This window comes from Colobus angolensis, unplaced genomic scaffold (genome assembly GCF_000951035.1).
Source record: "Colobus angolensis palliatus isolate OR3802 unplaced genomic scaffold, Cang.pa_1.0 Scaffold8, whole genome shotgun sequence".
NCBI lineage: Eukaryota > Metazoa > Chordata > Mammalia > Primates > Cercopithecidae > Colobus > Colobus angolensis.
In genome coordinates this window covers 8,206,706-8,227,723 of record NW_012121820.1, presented here as the reverse complement: position 1 = coordinate 8,227,723, position 21,018 = coordinate 8,206,706, and the positions used below count along the sequence as shown (strand labels likewise).

The 21,018-nt window shown below is 46.1% G+C and overlaps 1 protein-coding gene across 6 annotated transcripts; it reads left to right on the top strand.

The window, feature by feature from the left end:
* The first annotated feature begins 89 nt into the window (after window positions 1-89).
* On the top strand, window positions 90-10,292 carry PIGT (phosphatidylinositol glycan anchor biosynthesis, class T). Of its 6 annotated transcripts, none has more exons than XM_011928931.1 (12): window positions 90-364; window positions 534-711; window positions 2,873-3,000; window positions 3,316-3,416; window positions 3,524-3,610; window positions 4,161-4,248; window positions 4,357-4,454; window positions 4,553-4,718; window positions 5,407-5,607; window positions 8,209-8,374; window positions 8,489-8,572; window positions 9,630-10,292. In XM_011928931.1, exons 1-12 carry the CDS (start codon window positions 178-180, stop codon window positions 9,880-9,882), a joined length of 1,737 nt encoding a protein of 578 aa, XP_011784321.1. In that variant the 5' UTR covers window positions 90-177; the 3' UTR covers window positions 9,883-10,292. The 6 variants fall into 6 exon arrangements, with proteins under 6 accessions (XP_011784321.1, XP_011784322.1, XP_011784323.1 ...); XM_011928935.1 differs by having other exon boundaries at window positions 96-364; window positions 534-671; XM_011928932.1 differs by lacking the exon at window positions 2,873-3,000 and having other exon boundaries at window positions 534-671.
* Window positions 10,293-21,018: the final 10,726 nt, after the last annotated feature.

The following is a 21,018-nucleotide window of genomic DNA, read 5'->3' as shown; positions in this document are numbered from 1 at the left end:
CCCGCTTAGACCCACCAGCTCGGAGGCAATCTTCGCGACCTGCGCAGGCGGCCGCTCTGATAACCGCATCCCGGTTTCCGGGACGGCACCGGAAGTCACTTCTCATACGCCTTTCCTATTGGATACCGGCTTTTCATGGGGCCGAGCGCCGGTGGGTAGGCGGAAGTAGCCGCAGGCATGGCGGCGGCTATGCCGCTTGCTCTGCTCGTCCTGCTGCTCCTGGGGCCCAGAGGCTGGTGCCTTGCAGAACCCCCACGCGACAGCCTGCGGGAGGAACTTGTCATCACCCCACTGCCTTCCGGGGACGTAGCCGCCACATTCCAGTTCCGCACGCGCTGGGATTCGGAGCTTCAGCGGGAAGGAGGTGAGGGCGCGAGATCTGACCAGATAAAGACTTCCGTGGTGCCTGCTGGCTGGCCATAGGATGGAGGCAAACTTTGGGGGCGGGGCCTAATTCCTGGGTGGAGTTCTGGATCCTGGATGTAGACCCCGACGAGGTGGGGATCGTCACTCACCTGATCCCTTTTCCACAGTGTCTCATTACAGGCTCTTTCCCAAAGCCCTGGGGCAGCTGATCTCCAAGTATTCTCTACGGGAGCTGCACCTGTCATTCACACAAGGCTTTTGGAGGACCCGATACTGGGGACCACCCTTCCTGCAGGCCCCATCAGGTGCAGAGCTCTGGGTCTGGTTCCAAGACACTGTCACTGAGTGAGTGCACACCTTGGGCCCCCATTGCAGGCCATGGAGGGAATGTGGCTGGGAAGGTGTTGTCATCCTGCCACTGCTCTAGGGGACAGCATTTCCAGTAGGCAGCGATTCCATGGGGGTAGAGCTGGTACTGGAAGTAAGAAATGTTACCACAGATGAATAAACTTCCCAATCCTAAAACTTTCAGAACTGAGATAGCACATGCATATCCCTGGAGAGGCAAATAGCAAACAGTTCATGCTTATTTGGAGGTAAGGCAGTAGAAAACTGGCAACTGGATAACTTTTTAAAAGGCATTCATTAATATTTTTTTAAATGATAATAAATATCACAAAGGCCAACCATAACATATCTGTGTGTTACAACTGGCCAACAGGATGCCACATCACAGTGTTAGAGAAACTGCTTTTGTTTGGGAGGGGGCAGGTCTAGTTACTGTGCCTGTACTACAAACCACTATTTCCCAGTGGCTGCTGTGGCTATCCTGTTTAGAATAGAACTTTTCTGTGCAGTGGTTGCAAACATGTCTACATGGGCCACATAGGTAAGAAATGAATAAAGGTATTTTAAAAATTGACAAACACAGGAATGAGAAATATATCTCATTCTCGTCTTAATCCCACTGTAAGAAATCAATAGTGCAAGTATGATATAACAAGTTTTAGGGCAATAAAAGGGAGCAGCAGGAATTGTGGCAGACTAGAGAGTTTGTGCAACATTCTAGTGAAGACAGCTCTGCCACTCAGCTTCTATGGATTGTTGCCATGTGGGAATAGAGGCCTAATGTGTTCAGACTCAAATGTTTCAATAAAAATGTTTTGTAGAAACAAGGTCTCACTCTATTGCCCAGGCTGGTCTCAAACTCCTGGGTTCAAGTGATCCTCCTGCCTCAGCCTCCCAAAGTGTTGGGATTACAGGCAAGAACCACCACACCTGGCCTCATTTTTCAAGAGATGCCAGAAATCTGGAATTTAATGTGAAAATTAGCAAATTCAAATATCAGCGAGTAATTTAAAAAATTTTAAAGTGCTGTGTGGGTCAATGTTGTCCTTACCAAATGAAGCATGTTTATGGTTTGGGTAGAGTTTTCAGGCTTCAAGTTTGCCATTTTTATTTGACACTTAAGGACTGGAGCAGTTGAAAACCTCTGTACATAGAATTATCAAAAGCCCCCAGACAACACTAAGGAATAAGGAATAAGCAGTGACTCCCTAGCTTGCCAAGACTTTCTCTCTTGCCTCGACTCTGGCTCCCCTACCCTTTCCTGTCTACTCTGCTGTCACTGTCTCCCCTCAGCCCATAATTGCCTGAAATGTGGAACTAATGCTTAGAATTATTTCTAGTGCTTATTAAGTTTTATGACTTTCTATAACTGAGAGCAAATCTCTTTTGATATTTCTCCAAGAAAAGAACATCTAATTTAATTTGATGTTTTTATGAAATCCTAGAACAGTTGTTTTTCCCATGTTCAGTGAGCTTTTTGGATATAAGACTTCTCACCATGATAGTAGAACCAGGTCTTACCTTTATTCCCAGAGTATACACAGGGCAGTGTGCATTGTTTTGCCCAGCCAAGCACATTCAAGGAAGATCTGTGAGGTCATTTCAGCTCTGATATATGAGGCGCTTTCCATGGTGTCAGGGGAAGCACATAGATAACCCAGACTGGTCCTTGTCCTCAAGTTGCTTACAGCCTAGTTAGGGAGAAAAGGTGTTCAGGACACAATGCTGCTGCCACCTAGCCATCTCCCAGGAGGGACCTAGTAGGAGACTTGGATGGTCAAAACCATGACTGCACAGAGGAGGCTGTGCTTAAGGAAGGCAGGAAAGGCTTCCTGGAGAGGGGGTAAGAACTGGAGCCGGATCGTGAAGGTAGGCAGAAAGAAGTGAGCAAAGGCTTGCAAGGAAGGAAGAATCACCTGAGCAGAGACCCATGGGGATGCAGAGATGTCCAGAGGAGAGTGAGGAAAAGGGGCTGAGTAGGATGAGACCCAGCAAGTGGGCTGGGTGGGGGCAGCAGTGTTCCAGCTCCATCAACTGGCCCGTCTAATAGTTAAGAATACAGCCTTCTCCTACCATAGGTTTAGCAACCAGTTGTGGGCTCTGAAAGAGGGAGCAGAGATAGCCCCAGGACAGTGAGTGGATTTGTGTCTCTATCCAGTGTGGATAAATCTTGGAAGGAGCTCAGTAATGTCCTCTCAGGGATCTTCTGCGCCTCTCTCAACTTCATCGACTCCACCAACACGGTCACTCCCACTGCCTCCTTCAAACCCCTGGGTCTGGCCAATGGTGAGATAACCCCTACAGCCCTTTCCTTCTTCTTCTTACCTCCTGCCCAAACCTTTGCCTCCTTTTCCCTCAGTTTCCTGCTTCCTCAGCCTGGGCTAGATCCTAAGTCCCCTGTGTGTGCAGGCCCCCAATACTGTGCCATCTCTGCATGCTTTCTCCCAAGGAGAGAAGGGAGTCCCACTCCCAGCTGTGACTGTCCAGACTGTGGTGCTAGAGGTGGTGTGGGGAGCAGGAGGGTCATTCCCATCTCTGGAGTGTGGATTCTGAGGGGTCAGAGCCCAAGGCCCACCCCAGACAGACCTCTGTCTCCCTCAGACACTGACCACTACTTTCTGCGCTATGCTGTGCTGCCGCGGGAGGTGGTCTGCACTGAAAACCTCACCCCCTGGAAGAAGCTCTTGCCCTGTAGCTCCAAGGTGAGGCCGCGCAGCCTGGCAGCCGGGGGCATGTATACAGAACCTGCACACATGTCAAGTGCTCCATATGGGGCTTCTCTTCTCTTATCTCTTTCTGTCTCCTCCAGGCAGGCCTCTCTGTGTTGCTGAAGGCGGATCGCTTGTTCCACACCAGCTACCACTCCCAGGCAGTGCATATCCGCCCTGTTTGCAGAGTAAGTCACGGGGAGTAGAGGAAGCTGCCATCCAGGGGCTCGGAGAAGGTACATGTAAAGCATGTGGCCAGTGTCTGGCTTGGGCTGAGTGAGTACTGAGTGGTACATGTGATGATGGTTATTCAGGGCATTGGCCAAGCACCAAGAAAACAGTGGTTGCCTAGCAGGGACTGAATAAATATTTGTCATGGAAAATAGTGGTTCAGAACAATAGCTACGCGGGTGCAATTGCTAGCTCAGTCACTTGCCAGCTGGCGTAACCTCGGGTGAATCATTTCATTCCCCTGAGCCTGGTTTCCCACCCTGTCACATGACATTGATAGTAGAATCCACTCGTAGGGTTGTTGTGATAGTTTGTCAAACTGACGCACATAAAGCTGTCAGCACAGGGTCTGGCACGGGGTCAAGTGCTCAGGAGTGGGTGGTAGCAAATCGATGGATGTGACGATACATAGATGAGGGATTGAGTTTGAGTAGGAGTCTTTTTTGGGGCTGTGTGGTTGGGTGAGAGTGATACCCCCTCATTGCTGCCATCTGGCCCTTGTGATAGAATGCACGCTGTACTAGCATCTCCTGGGAGCTGAGGCAGACCCTGTCAGTTGTATTTGATGCCTTCATCACGGGGCAGGGGAAGAAAGGTAAGTTACCTTAGCAACTCATCTCTACCCACCCATGCCAGCCCTGCCTTATCTATGTGGACTAGGCCTAGGCCTGGCCCCTGCTCAGCCCTGCTCTCTGTTTCTCAGACTGGTCGCTCTTCCGGATGTTCTCTCGAACCCTCACGGAGCCCTGCCCCCTGGCTTCAGAGAGCCGAGTCTATGTGGACATCACCAACTACAACCAGGTAACAAGGTCTCCAACCACACACACAAACACAGCCCTGGTCCCCAAGACCAGCCTGCCCGCTCTGCTTGCTTCTTAGCCCTGCCTTTGTGTCCCCAGGACAACGAGACATTAGAGGTGAACCCACCCCCGACCACTACATATCAGGACATCATCCTAGGCACTCGGAAGACCTATGCCATCTATGACTTGCTTGACACCGCCATGATCAACAACTCTCGAAACCTCAACATCCAGCTCAAGTGGAAGAGACCCCCAGAGAATGGTGAGTGGGTGGATGTTGGACTGCCGGGTTGCAACAGCTACAGAGAAAAGACTCACAATCCCATGTCTTTGCTGTAAGATGATAGGGTTGTATTTAGACCAGATCTCCAGAGTCATATGCTGCTGACTCTAGCGCTTCCAAGCTCTGATTTTGGGTAGGTTCCTAAACTCCCCAAGCTTCAGCATCCACATGTGAAAAATAAAGAGTATACTCAGTGAATTGGATGAGATTATGTGAAAAACGGAGTTAGTTCATGCATTTGCTTGATCAACCAAATACTTTTGAATTCATACTAAGTGCCATGCATAGAGTGTTGAATAGGACAGAGGACGCTGCACTCAAGAAATACAATGTCTACTAGTTGAGGGCAGGTGTCGGTTAATTACAGTTGTAGTTCAGTTCCCTTACCAAGGGAAAGAGCAGAATATCCTGAGAGGACCTGGTTTGGGTTCGAAGGGAGCACGGTGTTCGTCACATAAGCACTTTGATACTAGCAACCTATTGTCATCATTGCTTGTTGGCTGGGGAAGACAGGGATGATTCCAGAACCCAGATTGCCCAGTTTCAGTGGCAGGACTGTTCCCCTATCTACTCATTGGCTTGGGACTCTGAACATGGCCTGGGCAGTTGGGGTGGGGAGTGACTCTTACCTTTGGTAGCTGTTGACTGTTGATATTTCTTTACACAGAGGCCCCCCCAGTGCCCTTCCTGCATGCCCAGCGGTACGTGAGCGGCTATGGGCTGCAGAAGGGGGAGCTGAGCACACTGCTGTACAACACCCACCCATACCGGGCCTTCCCAGTGCTGCTGCTGGACACCGTACCCTGGTATCTGCGGCTGTATGTGCACACCCTCACCATCACCTCCAAGGGCAAGGAGAACAAACCAAGTGAGGACCTGAGTCCTGAACCAGGCCCCCCGCCCACCCTTTCGTGCCCTCTCCGGGTCCCCCAAACTCTCATTTCCCTTGGTAGTTCCTGAAGTACCTCTGAAAAGTGACACAGGCATAAAGAGTAAGGAATAGTTTCAGAACTGGAACGGGAGCCTCACTGTGCCAGGTTCAGAAGTAATTTATAAAACGGACATCATTAAAACACATAATACTGGTGATTCTTAATAGGACTGTACAAGGACAGTAGCTTCCTTTTTCACTTACTTTTGCCTCCTTTCTGGAGCGTTGGGTTTTGTGATGATTCATAGACTCTTTAAGGTAGGGAAAGGGCTTGGCAATGTTGGGCTTTTGAAGCTAGGAAGATAGCAGAGCTGGAGTAGATGGTGTTTTGCTTCCTTGGGAGGGGTAAAGAGGTACAGTTAATTAAAATTTAAAAAAAAATTTTATTTTTACTAAAATTTATTTTTTTATTATTTTTCTAAAGAGAAGATAATATTAGTGCTTCCTATTAGGTGCCAGGTATAGTACTAAAACACTTGCTTTTCTTTTGTGTAGGGGGAGACTAGTAGTAAAGTAAAAGACCTCTGAGGAAGAGGTTGTACCATATCCCAAACAGCCAAACTTAAAAACCTTTCAGTACTTTCATTGATTCCTATGTTTTCAAATCTATGGTGAATAGTTTCACTTATTTTCAGCACCCATTATTTGTACCACCTTCAAAATCTCTATTTCAGATATCCTAGCTGTGTATGCTGTAGGTTTTTCTGTTATTACTATTTTAAAACTTCTCCTTTGGAAAATTTCAACCCGAACCCAAACAGAATAGTGTAATAATCCCCCGTACCCACCCTGCACTTTTTTTTTTTAGGAGACAGTTCTGTCACCCAGGCTGGAGTGTAGTGGCATGATCATGGCTCATTGCAGTCTCAGACTCCTGGGCTCAAGCAGTCCTCCTACCTCAGCTTCCCCAGGGCTATAGGCATGAACCACCATGCCTTTAATTTTTTCATAGAGACAGGGTCTTGTTATGTTACACAGGCTGGTCTCAAACTCCTGGCCTCAGGCGATTCTCCTGCCTTGGCCTCCTAAAGTGCTAGGATTATAGGTGTAAGCCACTGCCTGCTGGTGTATCTTAAAGCAAATCTTAGACATTGCATCAATTAACCTTTAAATACTTCAAGGATTTTTAAAAATGTAACCATGTCATTACCACTTCTGTTTTCCCCTGTGGTCTTAAAAATGTGTTTTTATATTTGTTTAAATTGGGATAAACAAGGTTCTCACATTGCATTTGCTTTATCCTAAGTTCTTCTCTTGGGTGGGCACAGTGGTGCTCACCTGTAATCTCAGCACTTTGGGAGGCCGACATGGAAGGACCACCTGAGTCCAGGAGTTCAAAACCAGCCTGGACAACATCGTGAGACCCCCGACTTCTACAATTTTTTCTTTTTTTGAGACGGAACCTCATTCTGTCACCCAGGCTGGAGTGCAGTGGTGTGATCTCGGCTCACTGCAACCTCTACCTTCTGGATTCAAGCGATTCTCCTGCCTCAGCTTCCCGAGTAGCTCGGACTACAAGCACGTGCCACCACGCCTGGCTAATTTTTTATATTTTTAGTGGAGACGGGGTTTCACTGTGTTAGCTAGGATGGTCTCAATCTCCTGTCCTCATGATCTGCCCACCTTGGCCTCCCAAAGTGCTGGGATTAAAAAAAAAAAAATTGTTTTTAATTAGCTGGGGGTGGTGTCGCATGCCTGTAGTCCCAGCTACTCAAGAGGCTGAGGTGGGAGGATCGCTTGAACCCAGGAGATCAAGGCTATAGTGAGCCATGATCATACTACTGCACTTCAGCATGGGCGACAGTGTGAAACCCTGTGAGACCCTGTCACCAACAAAAAAAAAAATTATTTTTCTTTAAAATTAATAGACTCTTCTTAGAGCAGTTTTAGGTTTACAGAAAAACTGAGCACAAAGCGCAGCGTTCCCATGTACTCCCCGTCTCCACACCCAGAATTTCTCTTATTATAAACACCTTGCTTTTGGTGTGGTACTCTTCAGTCTCTTATCATCTGTAGCAGTGCCCATGCTTTTTTTTTTTTTTAAATGCCAATTATTTGTTGAAGGAACTGGGTCATTTGTTGTATAGAATGTTCCACATTCTGGATTTGTCCTTGTGCTGGTGTTTAACACGGTCCTCCATCTCCTATATTTCTTGTGTATTGGTGGTTAGATTTAGAAACCTGATTAGATTCACGTCCCACATTTTTGGCAAGAAAAATTCCCAGGTGGCTCTGTGAACTTCTTGCACCACATCAGGCACTTGGTGTCTGGTGCCCCAGTTTTAGTGATGTGAAGATTGATGAGCAGTCTGCAGCACTCCTAACAACCTCTCTTGACCGCATCCTGGGATCACTGCCCTGGAAACATCCTCTCCCTTTTCTCAGCCCCTGCTTTCTTCCCTAGCCTGCCTGGCTTCTACGCTGCCAAGCCCACCTTCTAGGCACCCAGATTGAGGCTCCATGGCAAGCAGCAGGGACAGGAGAAGCAGGTAGCCTGACCCCAGGAAAGAGGTGTGGGTGACCGTTGCATGTCTCCAGGTTACATCCACTACCAGCCTGCCCAGGACCGGCTGCAACCCCACCTCCTGGAGATGCTGATTCAGCTGCCGGCCAACTCAGTCACCAAGGTTTCCATCCAGTTTGAGCGGGCGCTGCTGAAGTGGACCGAATACACCCCAGATCCTAACCATGGCTTTTATGTCAGGTGGGCTCCACCCCCACAGGCCACCTCTCACCCCACTGACCTACCCTCTCTGCTGCTTACCCCTTGGTAGGGGAGCCAGGTGGGAACACGGGCCATCTCTCTGCTTCTCTGTAGCCCATCTGTCCTCAGCGCCCTTGTGCCCAGCGTGGTAGCAGCCAAGCCAGTGGACTGGGAAGAGAGTCCCCTCTTCAACAGCCTGTAAGTGTGATCACACTCACTGATAACACATCCTCAGCTGCCTGCTGGGCCTGAACACAGGTGACCAGGCTCCTGCAGGGGAGTTCAGGGTAGATGTTATATCTTCCAAAGAGATGTGTAGATTTAATTCAGTCTTAATAAAAATCCTGGCAGTCTGTGAAATTTGTGAAGACTTTATAAAATTATTTTAAAGTGCTTCTAGAAGAATATTTTTACTTATAGCCTACATTTACTCCTTGATGCTCTTAAATATTTAATCAAGCACTTATCAAAGTGCCAAGTGCTTCTGAGAGCACTGGGTGTACAAGATTAAACAAAACAGACTTGGCCCTGGCCTCCCTTTGCTTACAGTCTAGAGGGAGAATTCTGGTCTAGAAAGTAATGGTGTCAGAGGTGGGGTAGGAATTGATTTACTGGGTTATCTAGGAAGGCTTCATTGAGGAGGTGGCATTTAGGCTGAAATTAGGCTAAGAAAGAGGCAACCAAGCAAAGGCAGGGCCCCTTTCCTCCACTTCAACACCAGGCTTCTCTTTCTCCCCTCCCCTCCCCTCCCCTCCTCGCTCCCTCCCCACTTCCTTCCTTCCTTCCTTTCTTCCTTCCTTCCTTCCTTCCTTTCTTCTTTTCTTCTTTCCTTCCTCCCTTCCTTCCTTCCTTCCTTCCTTCCTTCCTTCCTTCCTTCCTTCCTTCCTTCCTTCCCTCCTTCCTTTTTATTTTTTATTTTACTTTAAGTTCTGGGATACATGTGCAGAACATGCAGGTTTATTACATAGGTATATATGTGCCATGGTGGTTTGCCGCACCCATCAACCCGTCATCTAGGTTTTAAGCCCCGCATGCATTAGGTATTTGTCCTAATGCTCTCCCTCCTCTTGCCCCCCCACCCACCGCTCTCCTTTTATCAGATTTATAAATTGAGCTATGCCTTCTGTTGAAAGGTTTTGAGCCTAAGAGAACACTGGAAACACTGTGTTGCATTGCCCAGTACTGCCGGAATGAGGATGGGGTGAGATGGGGAGGAGCAGCCAGTCCTGTCTCACTGCTCTTCCCCTGACCCCAGGTTCCCGGTCTCTGATGGCTCTAACTACTTTGTGCGGCTCTACACGGAGCCGCTGCTGGTGAACCTGCCGACACCAGACTTCAGCATGCCCTACAACGTGATCTGCCTCACGTGTACTGTGGTGGCCGTGTGCTATGGCTCCTTCTACAATCTCCTGACCCGAACCTTCCACATCGAGGAGCCCCGCACAGGTAGCCTGGCCAAGCGGCTGGCCAACCTCATCCGGCGTGCCCGAGGTGTCCCCCCACTCTGATTGTTGCCCCTTCCAGCAGTTGCAGCTGCTGTTTCTCTGGGGAGGGGAGCCCATGGGCTCTTTCTGCCATTTGTTCTCCTTGGAGTTGGCTTTTGAACCAAAGTTCCCTGGACCAGGTCAGAGCCTGCAGCTGTGCTGTGCAGTACAGGAGCCACAAGCCAAATGTGGCATTTGAATTTGAATTAACTTAAATTAGAAATTCATTTCCCCACCTGTAGTGGCCAGCTCTATATTGAGGTGCTCAATAAGCAAAAGTGGGCTGTGGCTGCTGTATTGGACAGCACAGAAAAAGACCTCACTGCAGAAAGGTTGGTTGGCAGCGCTGGCCAAGGTGATGGGATGTGCTGCAGGGTGTGTGTCACTGTGTGGTGGATGGAGTTTACTGTTTGTGGAATAAAAACAGCTGTTTCTTTGATTCTTTGCCTGTTGTCCTTGAGTCCTGGGAAGAGCTGGGGACTGGGGATTATTTGCTGGGTGCCTGAACAGTACCTCCTGCCCTATGCCCGCAACCCTCTCCACAAAACACTAAGACAAAACAAAACAAAACCCTACCTCCTCCCACCTGGCTGGAAATGTCTTCTCCTGATCTGCTCCCCCGTCCTCCCCATCCCCATCTGATTGTGATTCCCAGAACTCCCTGAGTTGTTTGGGAGTGTTTCTGAAAGCATAATCCCTGACCATGGAAATGAATCATCCTACTTCTTGGGGGCCTTGAGAGCCAGTCCCCATCAGCAAGGGTAGAGTGGAGGGGCGGGAGAGCTGTGGGTGGTGGGTCTCTAACTGTAGTGTGCATCGGAGTCATTGGGGGCACTTGTGAAAATGATGTAGGTTCCCAGGGTCCAGATCCTACTAATTCAGTTGGTCTGGGTGTGGCCCAGCCTTTGACTTTTTAGCAGGCTCCTCAGGAGCTCGTGCTGTGCGCCGTCCTCAGACCACCCCAGGCTTTGAAGCCAGGCTCATTGGATTGAAGCGTGCCCCACCCACCTCCTTTGCTGGTTACATAACCCTGGATTCCTATAAAACAAGCCTTTAGGCGGGTGCCTCCCACTGCCCTCATCTTCTATCTTTTCCTCTGGCACACTTGGCATCAACTGTGTGTTATTTGCAGTTCCCCCCCCCTCCCACCCCACTCAGTTCTCCCATCATAGTGGTTTAGCCTAGAATGCCCTATTCCACCAACCATGCACACCTCTCAACTGCCTGGTTCCCTCTTACAAAACCAGATGAGGCTGGCCGGGCGCAGTGGTTCATGCCTGTAATCCCAGCACTTTGGGAAGCCGAGGTGGGCGGATCACGAGGTTAAGAAATGGAGACCATCCTGGCCAACATGGTGAAACCCCATCTCTACTAAAAATACAAAAAAAATGTAGCTGGCCTGGTGGCGCACGTCTGTAGTCCCAGCTACTTGGGAGGCTGAGGCAGGAGAATCACTTGAACCTGGGAGGCAGAGGTTGCAGTGAACCAGGATTGCACCACTGCACTCCATCACACACACACACACACACACACACACACACACACACACACACACACACACACACACACACACCCCAGATAAGAGAAGTTGCTCCCTCCAGGAAGTTTCCCTTGATGTGCCAGGCTGCTGTCCATGCCCCACTCCTGCTACTTTCAGATTGCCTTGGACTTACACATGTTCCTTGTCCTGGCTGCTGTCCCTTCACTTTCACCAGATGGTGTGCTTCCTGGAGGCACAGGTTCTGTCTTTCATTAAGACTTGACCCATCTCAGGACATGTGAGTTCTCAATCAGCAAACGCTAAATGTATTAACTGGGTATGGGCTATTCTGGTTTGGGATCTGGGATCCAAGATAGGGATGGGCAAAGGGCACTCTAGAAGCTCCACATGTGTAAGTGCAGCAGTCTTAACACAGTGGTACTGGTGTCTGTGTAGCCAGCATAGATGGGCTGTGTAGGCTCCTTGAAGGGTTTTAGGAGCCCTTAGCACATGCGGGTGGTGTGTGTGCATATGTAGGAAGGAAAGGTAGTGAGCTAGTCTAGACCATGGGCAAAGGCAATTTGTTCAAGGTGCTTTTACTTGAGTTTACTTCCAAAGCAGTAAAGAAGCAGACTGTAAATGAGACAGGAACGCAGGTGGGTAGATACACAAAGCTAAGTGGTCTGTGTAGTGTGCCTAGCGTGGGATGCAGCATGCATAGCTTGGGGTGTCTGCCAAGTCAGAAGAGCACAGAGTTGTGGCCTGGTTCTCTTTTATACCCGCAGCCCTGTCAGTACCTAGAAACGACCTCCACTACCATGCCACATGTAACCTATGCTCTGGCAACACCCACATATTTCTAGATCAGACCTTCTTCCTGGATCTTGGATTCATTTACCTAACTGTCTACTTGCTTTCTCCATTTGGATGTCTAAAGACATCTGAAATTGAATATCTCCAAAACCGAGCTTCTGATATGCTCCGCCCCACCCCAAACGTGCCCATCCATAGTCGCCTCATCTCTGTTAAAGGTAACTCATATCTTTCCAGGCACACAGGCCAAATACCTTTGAGTCATCCTTGGTTCTCTCTCACATCCTGTTTGCACCCTACCTTCAGAATAAATCCAGAATCCCACCCCTTTCTACCACCTCCACTATTAAGTTATCAGTGAGGTTTTCCCTGGCCATACCCTATTTCAAATTGCTAACCTAGCATGTTAGATTCACCTGGGGAACTGAAAAAAATCCTGATGCCCAGGCTTTACCCAAACCAATTACATCAGAATTTAAGGTGGGACTCACAGAGTCTTCAAGTGACACCAATGTGTAGCCAAGCTTAAGAACTTGGTCTTATTTTTAAAGTAGTATGAAAACTTACTTTCTCTCCTAAGCATTCTAACAATGGATACTTTTTGGAATAAGACTATGTAAAACAGGGAACTCACTTTTAACTTTATAACAATTTATGTATTGTTTGTCTCTTTAAAACAAAAGTATATGTTGGGTTTATAATAAAAATTTGGGTCGGGCATGGTGGCTCACGCCATGCCCAGCACTTTGGGAAGCCAAGGTGGGTGGATCATTTGAGGTCAGGAGTTCGAGACCAGCCTAGCCAACATGGTGAAACCCTGCGTCTACTAAAAATACAAAAATTGGCCGGGCGTGGTGGCGGGTGCCTATAGTCCCAGCTACTCGGGAGGCTGAGGCAGGAGAATTGCTTGAATCCGGGAGGTGGAGGTTGCAGTGAGCCGAGATCAGGCCACTGCACTCCAGCCTGGGTGACAGAGCGAGACTCCATCTCTGAATAATAATAATAATAATAATAACAACAATAATAATATAATTTGGTGAAGATTTAATTAAATCAAATTGGCATCTGGGAGGTCTGGCCCCAGGTCTTCCCCCAGACTGAATGGTGACCACAGGTGAGCCCTTTCAATATCTGGGCCTTGGATTCCCCCTGAGGTGAAAGTGACCGGGTAGCCTGTTGGAGTCAGCCCTGTCCCATAGGCTATATGGGTCTCAGAGTCCTCTTTCCCAATAACACCTCAGCTCACTTGGGGTATTTTCTGAGCTGGTCATGCCCACCAGGCAGATGGCAAGGCAGGGCGCAGAAGCTGCTGAGCTCCGTGGTGCCAAGGGCTGAGAGTTCTAAGGCAGGGCTGGGAGGCTGGAACTTATACCTGCAGAAAAAAAAGAGTCCCTATTTCCACAGGCCAAAGGAAGTATCTTGTTTTTGATTTCTTGGAAGAGGAAGCACACTGGGCAAGGGGTATGAGCCAGGATGAAGTGGACTCCTTGTCTGGAGGTGGTGCTACATACCTTGGAGGGGCTCATGGGAGCTACTGAGAATGTCCCCTAAGTCAGTATTCCTGCCTCATCTGAAATGCCAGTCTTCAGCCTCATCTACTGCACACTTGAGTCCATGAGATTTTAGAGTGGTAAGTGGCCTTTGGGGTCTCAGTTTTCCTATCTGTAAAGGGAGTGGGCTGGACAATGAACAGCTGTTCTCCATTCTTTTGTTATTGTTTCCCATCCAGAGCCTCCCAGCTAGTTGTCTCAACATCCCAAGGGAGAAAGCATAGCTCTTTGTCCATTGGTTTATTTATTCAATTTAGGAATAATGAGTTTATTGTTTTATATGAATAACCACACGTATTTTAAAAGATCAAACTAAACTAAATAGTACAAACAAGTGAAATCTCTCCCCAAAGTCTACTATGGTGCTGTGCAACAGAAATATAATACAAACCACAAATCGAATTTTAAATTTCCCAGTAGCTATTCTAAAAAGTAAAAATAGGGGCCAGGCACAGTGGTTCATGCCTGTAATCCCAGCACTTTGAGAGGCTGAGGTGGGCAGATCATTTGAGCCCAGGGATTTGAGACCAGCCTGGGCAACATGGCAAAACCCTGTCTCTACTGAAAATGAAAAATTAGCTGGGTGTGCTGGTATGTGCCTGTAGTTCCAGCTACTTGGGAGGCTGAGGTGGGAGGATCATCTGAGCTCGGGAAGTTGAGGCTAATAGTGAGCTGAGACTGTGCCACTGCACTGCAGCCTGAGTGACAGGGAAGGAGACCCTGTCTCACAAAAAGAAAAAAAGAAAAGAAAAGAAAAAAGAAAGAAAACAGGTAAAATTAATTTAATTACAGTTTATTTAACTGAGTGCAGTATATCTAAAATATCATTTCAATATATCATTAATATGAAATAAAAACTAATGCAACATTTTACTTTTCTTTGTATTAAGTCTTTGAAATCTGGTGTGTACTTTAACATTTATAGCATATAACAATTAATATTAGCCATACCTCATGTGCTCAATAGTTGCATATGGTCAGTGGCTACCATATTGGATATTAATGCTCTATCATATAAAGCAACTATCAGTAACTTCAGGATAACCTCATCAGCATTTTGTTAGATTAACAAAAATAATTCTACAAAAATGAAGAGTTTATGGATATTGTTTTCCCTGAATTTTTGCATATGTTCTTTATACTTGAAGGACAATTTTATGGGGTAAAAAAAAATCCTAGATCATATTTTCTTTTCTCCAGGACAATTATGGACTTAGCTTCACTGAATTCTGCCAGTGAATGTTGTTACAGTGCAGCCTGAATGTTTTTCTCTCTTAAAGGTGATATTTTTCCCTACATGAATATCTAAAAATATCATTGCTTATCCTCAAGTTTCAGTAACTTAACAATATTTTGATATCATTCTGCATCATTTTGGAAAAGGAGTGCTTTTTCAGTCTGCATGTTTTTTAAAAGGGAAATTTTCCTGTATTATATCTCTGAATAAGTTTTCTGTTTCAATTGTGGACTTTTCTCTTGAAGAGACATTAATTATGTCAGATTATCTTCACTTGTAAGTAGTTGTTAGAACCATGGGCACTGGAGTCAGATAATTTGAATTCCAGCTTTGCCATTCAATATCAGCATGACTTTGCACAAGGCATTTAATATCTATGTACTACAGTTTCTATTTGGAGATAATAGTGGAAACTACCTGTGTTTGGAGTCCCCAACACCACACTCAGGTTTAATTCTCTAAAAGGACTCATAGGACTTAAGTTTATACTTGTTACACTTAAGTTTACAGAAAAAAAAAACAAAAAACAAAAAACAGAATAAAATCGTTGTTTTATTTAAGTTTACAGCAAAAAGATACGGAAGAAAATTAACAAAGAGAAAATGTGCATAGGATGAAGTCTGGAGGAAACCAGGCGCAAACTTGTGAGTGTCTCCTCCCTAGAGAGTAGCACAGGATTTGCTTAGTTCCTCCAGCAATGATGCATGACAACACATGCAAAGTGTTGTCAACCAGGCAAGCTTACCCGGGCCTGGGCATCTCAGCTTTTTGCTGAGGATCATTCATAGGCATACACTGCCTGCATGACCTACCTCAGTTAACAAAGCTCCAGACCCCCAGAGAAAAAGGGGACATTCACCATAGATCATTGCTAGTGTACACTTACGTGGACTAACTGGTACAGTGTGGCCCAAGGCCTCAGGCATGCAAAAAACTTTCACTTTCATCATCCAGAAGAGTCTATGAGCTCAGTTCCCAGGAGGAGAACAAAGATCAGTCCTGAAAACAGACCTTTCTAGGAATGTGTAGGGTTATAACAACCCAGGCCTGCTGAGTTAACCCTTTCCCCAATACTACCTTATAGGATAGTGTTCATTAATATAGTCAACATATATCTATATTTAAAATACTTACATTAATGTCAATAATTAATATCTGACACATGATAAACTAATATTTAAAAAAATAGTTTGACTTTTTTTTTCCTCTTTCTAGGCTATTAAGATTTATTTATTTATTTAAGATGGAGTCTCTCTCTGGTGCCCAGGCTGGAGTGCAGTGTTGCAATCTTGGCTCACTGCAACCTCTGCCTCCTGGGTTCAAGTGATTCTCCCACCTCAGCCTCCGTAGTAGCTGGGATAACAGGTGCACGCCACCGTGCCTGGCTAATTTTTATATTTTTAGTAGAGGTGGGGTTTCACCATGTTGGCCAGGCTGGTCTCAAACTCCTGACCTCAGGTGATCCACCCATCTTGGCCAACCAAAGTGCTGGGATTACAGGCGTGAGCCACCACGCCTGGCCCAGGCTATTGGTATTTACTACCTCCAACTTTAATTCTGTGCTAGTAAATTGATTTGTAGCTCTGACTTGTTTCTTCCTTGATATTTTCAATTTATTTGCAATTTTTTTAGTGGTGTTACCTAGATCTTCAATTTATTTCCTTAATACTCATTTTAAGGGTCTTTTATGTTTTTATTTTAAAATATTTATTTATTTATTTATTTATTTATTTTCAGAAATGAAATCTTGTTATGTTGCCCAGGGTGGTTTTGAACACCTAGCCTTAGCAATCCTCCCACCTTGGCCTCCCAAACTGGGATTACAGGTGTGAACCACTGAACCACTGAACCACTGAGCTCAGCCTAATGTCTTATTTTTATTAAAGTTTTTGTTTTTTAAGCTGAAAGCCCCCCTGGAAATTTTTCCTCTTCTCAGATTTTCTTCTGAATTGAGTTCTTTGTGTCTATTTCCTTTCTCCAATGTCCTTTCCTTTTTAATTTTCTTCTTTTTTTCCTTTCTCCCCTCCGTCCCTGCTTTATTTTCTTTCTTCCTTATAACTGCATGTAGTATGGTGCATAGCTACTCTGTCATTTCCCTTCATCTTCCTCATGCTCAGTTTGGGCAACTCCAGTTTGGGCAACTCTGCCCTGTCCTTTTGCTTATTCTAATTGGTGTCAATATATTCTCTTTGGTTTCCTTCTCACTGTATCTGAGCTCTATTGTTATTGTTACTCCCATACCCTATCCCCACATTGCAGTCTGAAGTTTGCTTCTATACACTTCTGTGGAGCCTGAAGTCATGGAGTTGAGGGAAGAAAGGAATGCTATTGGAGATGTCTCTTGACTATGATGGGCAGTCTGGGCTCTGCTCTCTGGAGAGTTTCTTAAATTCCTGGAACCACAGTTGGCTTCCTCTAGTGACGGGTTATTCCATTTATGAGAAAGTTCCCCTGGAGCTTTGGATCAGTCAATCAATTAGAAATTTGAGCCTTGGGGAATGGCAAGCCTTGGTGGACTTTTTATCTCTGCTGAGATCCTAAGAGCTTGGGTAGTAACAAGGCACTTGAATTTTCTGGGGATTCATCTTGACTTTTGCATGCAGTTTTCTAACACTCCTCTCCAAAACTCATATTAAAATTTAATCCCTAATGTGGCAGTACTGAGAGGTGGGGTCTTTAAGAGGTGGTTGGGTCATGAATGGATTAATCCATTCACGGATAAATGGGTTAATGGATTGTCACAGGAGTGGGACTGGTGACTTTATAAGAGGAAGACAGACAATTTAGCATGCTCAGCCCCTCACCGTGTGATGTCCTGAACTGCCTCAGGACTCTGCAGAGGGTCCCCACCAGCAAGAAGGCTTTCACCAGGTGCATCCCCTTGACCTTGGACTTCCCAGCCTACAGAACTGTGAAAAATAAAATTGGTTTTTAATAAATGACCCAGTTTCAGGTATTCTGTTAAGACACAGAACCAGAAGCCTACTCAGTTGTAAACAAGAGCCATTTCTTATGGAAAAGCAAGTATGAATCAGAGTGGAGCCAAGAACCCAGGCAATAGCACTGAACCTCTGGCAACAGGTACACAATTCAATTTCAGAATTGCCAGGGCTCAGTGATTGCTCTGAACTTTCCCTTTTAAAACAGTAGTGAACGTAGTGGTTTCCTGTGCCAATCTCGCCATTGCAGGTTGGGAGCATGTGAGGCAGAAAGCATGTCTCTTTAATTCACAGGTTTTCAGATGGAGAGAAATGCTACCCATGGAACAGACCCCAAGACTCCTCTTTGCAGCTGGACTTGATGTAGATAAGCTCCAGAAACTGGAGCTGAGTTTGATGTCAAAATAGGATGAGGTGTTTGTTTGTTGGTTGGTTGGTTGTTTGAGACAAACTCACTCTGTCACCCAGGCTGGAGTGCAGTGGCATGATCACGGCTCACTGCAGTTTTGACTTTCCAGGCTCAAGCTATCCTCCCACCTCAGCCTCTTGAGTAGCTGGGACTACTACAGGTGTGTGGCACCATGATTGGCTAATTTTTTATTTTTTGTAGAGATAGAGTCTTGCTATGTTGCCCAGGCTGGTCTCGAACTCCTGGATGCAAGTGATCCTCCCACCTCAGCCTCCCAAAGTGCTGGGATTACAGGCATAAACCACTGCACAAGGCCACAATTTTTTTTTTTTTTTTTAGTGGGAAGTAGGGCAGCAGGGGTAGGTCGGGGGATCTTGGAGGAAGTTATTGTATTTTACATATAGGAAAAATGTTAACTACTCTGTCTCAGTTTAAAAACATGTCTGCAATTTTTCTGGCACTTGTCCCATTATGAATTGGGGTCAATCCCCTCTTTGAATCTGGGCTGACCTTGCTGACTCCATCATGATCAGTAGAATGCAGTGGAAGAGATGCTGTGTGATTTCTGAGGCTAGGTCAAAAAAGGCTATGCTTCCGTCTTGCACTCTTGGGATGCTGGCTCTGGGGGATGCTGATGTCCATGTGAAAAGTCTGACTACCCAGAGGCCACTGCTGAAAAGAACATGTAGTGGACACTGGTCAACAGTCCCAGCTGAGTTTAGCCTTTTAGTTTGGCCTTTCTGCCAAGGCCCTAGACATGTGATTGAAGCCATCCTGGGTCCTCCAGTCCAGCCCAACCCAGCCCAGCCCAGCTGGGTACCACAAAATGACCTCAGACATGGCCACAAGAAGCAAAAGAATTCTCCAACTAAGCCCTGCCTGAATTCCAGACCTAGAGAATCCACGTGCATCAGAAAATTGTTGTTGTTTTATGCCACTAAGTATGGATCCTGTTAGGCAGCTAAATGGAACAACTGGTGAGAATTTTCAGGACTTTTGTATTATTTCCTCTTTCTCCTGCACCTCTTCTGGGACAGAACAGTTGGGGATAGGACCCGTGATGGAACACATCAGGATAGTCTATATTTTTCTGTTGCTACTGCTTTTTGAAGTTTATGGAATGAGGTTCTACTGTTTCCCATGGTGGTTTACTGCTGCTGATTTTATTTTTTATTTTTTGCCTGTTTTTTTTTTTCTCCTCTCCAATTCAATAGAAATCGGAGAATGAACATTCTGTCGTATAACTATCCTGCCATCTGCACTTTATTCAGTGATATTGTTTGGATTTGTGTTGCCACCCAAATCTCATGTCAAATTGTAATCCCCAATATCGGAGGTGGGGCCTGGTGGGAGCTGGTTGGATCATGGGGGCAGATTTCCCCCTTGCTGTTCTCCCGATAGTGAGATCTCATGATATTTGATTGTTTAAAAGTGTATGGCACCTCCCCCCTCTCTCTTTCTCCCACTCCTGCCATGTAAGACATGCCTGCTTCCCCTTTGCCGTCCACCATGATTGAAAGTTTCCTGAGGCCTCCCCAGCTACGCTACCTGTACAGCTGGCAGAACCGTGAGCCAATTAAACCTCTTCTTTATAAATTACCCAGTCTCTGGTAGGTTTGTTTTGTTTTGTTTTGTTTTGTTATTTTTTTTATTTTTATATTTTGAGACGGAGTTTCGGTCTTGTTGCTCAGGCTGAAGTGCAATGGCGCGATCTCAGCTCACTGCAACCTCTGCCTCCCAGGTTCAAGCGATTCTCCTGCCTCAGCCTCCAGAGTAGCTGGGATTACAGGCATGTGCCACCATGCCCAGTTAATTTTGTATTTTTAGTAGATATGGGGTTTCTCCACATTGGTCAGGCTGGTCTTGAACCCCTGACCTCAGGTAATCCGCTCTCCTCAGCCTCCCAAACTGCTGGGATTACAGGCATGAGCCACCGTGCCTGGCGTCGAGTAGTTCTTTATAGCAGAATTCTTTATACCATGCAAGTTCTTTATACCATGGAGAATGGACTAATACACCCAGAAGTCTATGTTTTAAATGAAAACTTAATTTTAAATAGTACAAAAATATTTTTAAAGTTTATTTTCTTACTCATAAAAATAACATGAGATTAAATACGTCATATTAAAGAAGGAAAAAGAACGCCCATGTTCTTACAACACTAATACAATACCTGTTACCATTTTGTTTCTCTTTCCCCTACATATCATTGTTTTTTTTTTTTTCTGTTGATTGAATGCCCTCCCTTCCCAAAATTTTTTTTGTCTTATTAGTTAAGCCAAACCGCAAATAAGTATCATTTACGTGAGACACTGTGCTAGGCGCTGCTGGTACAACTGAGAATATATCAGATACAGTCCCAGCCCTTTTTGATTTAGAGTCTAGCTGGTGAGGTCATTAACCAAATAATGAAGCATAATCATCCCATAAATACAAATTATGGTGTTATAAAGATAAAAAGAGGGTACTCAGAGAGAACTAAGGGGGTACAATTTATTTTCTTATTTTAAAAATTCTTGGCCGGGCGCGGTGGCTCAAGCCTGTAATCCCAGCACTTTGGGAGGCCGAGACGGGCGGATCACGAGGTCAATCGAGACCATCCTGGCTAACACGGTGAAACCCCGTCTCTACTAAAAAATACAAAAAAACTAGCCGGGCGAGGTGGCGGGCGCCTGTAATCCCAGCTACCGGAGGCTGAGGCAGGAGAATGGCAGAGGTTGCAGTGAGCCAAG

Bases quoted from the DNA above. Each gene is read 5' to 3' on its own strand.
- PIGT (XM_011928931.1), top strand. From the start codon at position 178: ATGGCGGCGGCTATGCCGCTTGCTCTGCTCGTCCTGCTGCTCCTGGGG. The intron at 365-533 runs GTGAGGGCGCGA...CCTTTTCCACAG, and splicing joins GGAGCTTCAGCGGGAAGGAG to TGTCTCATTACAGGCTCTTT. The intron at 4,719-5,406 runs GTGAGTGGGTGG...TTCTTTACACAG, and splicing joins GAAGAGACCCCCAGAGAATG to AGGCCCCCCCAGTGCCCTTC.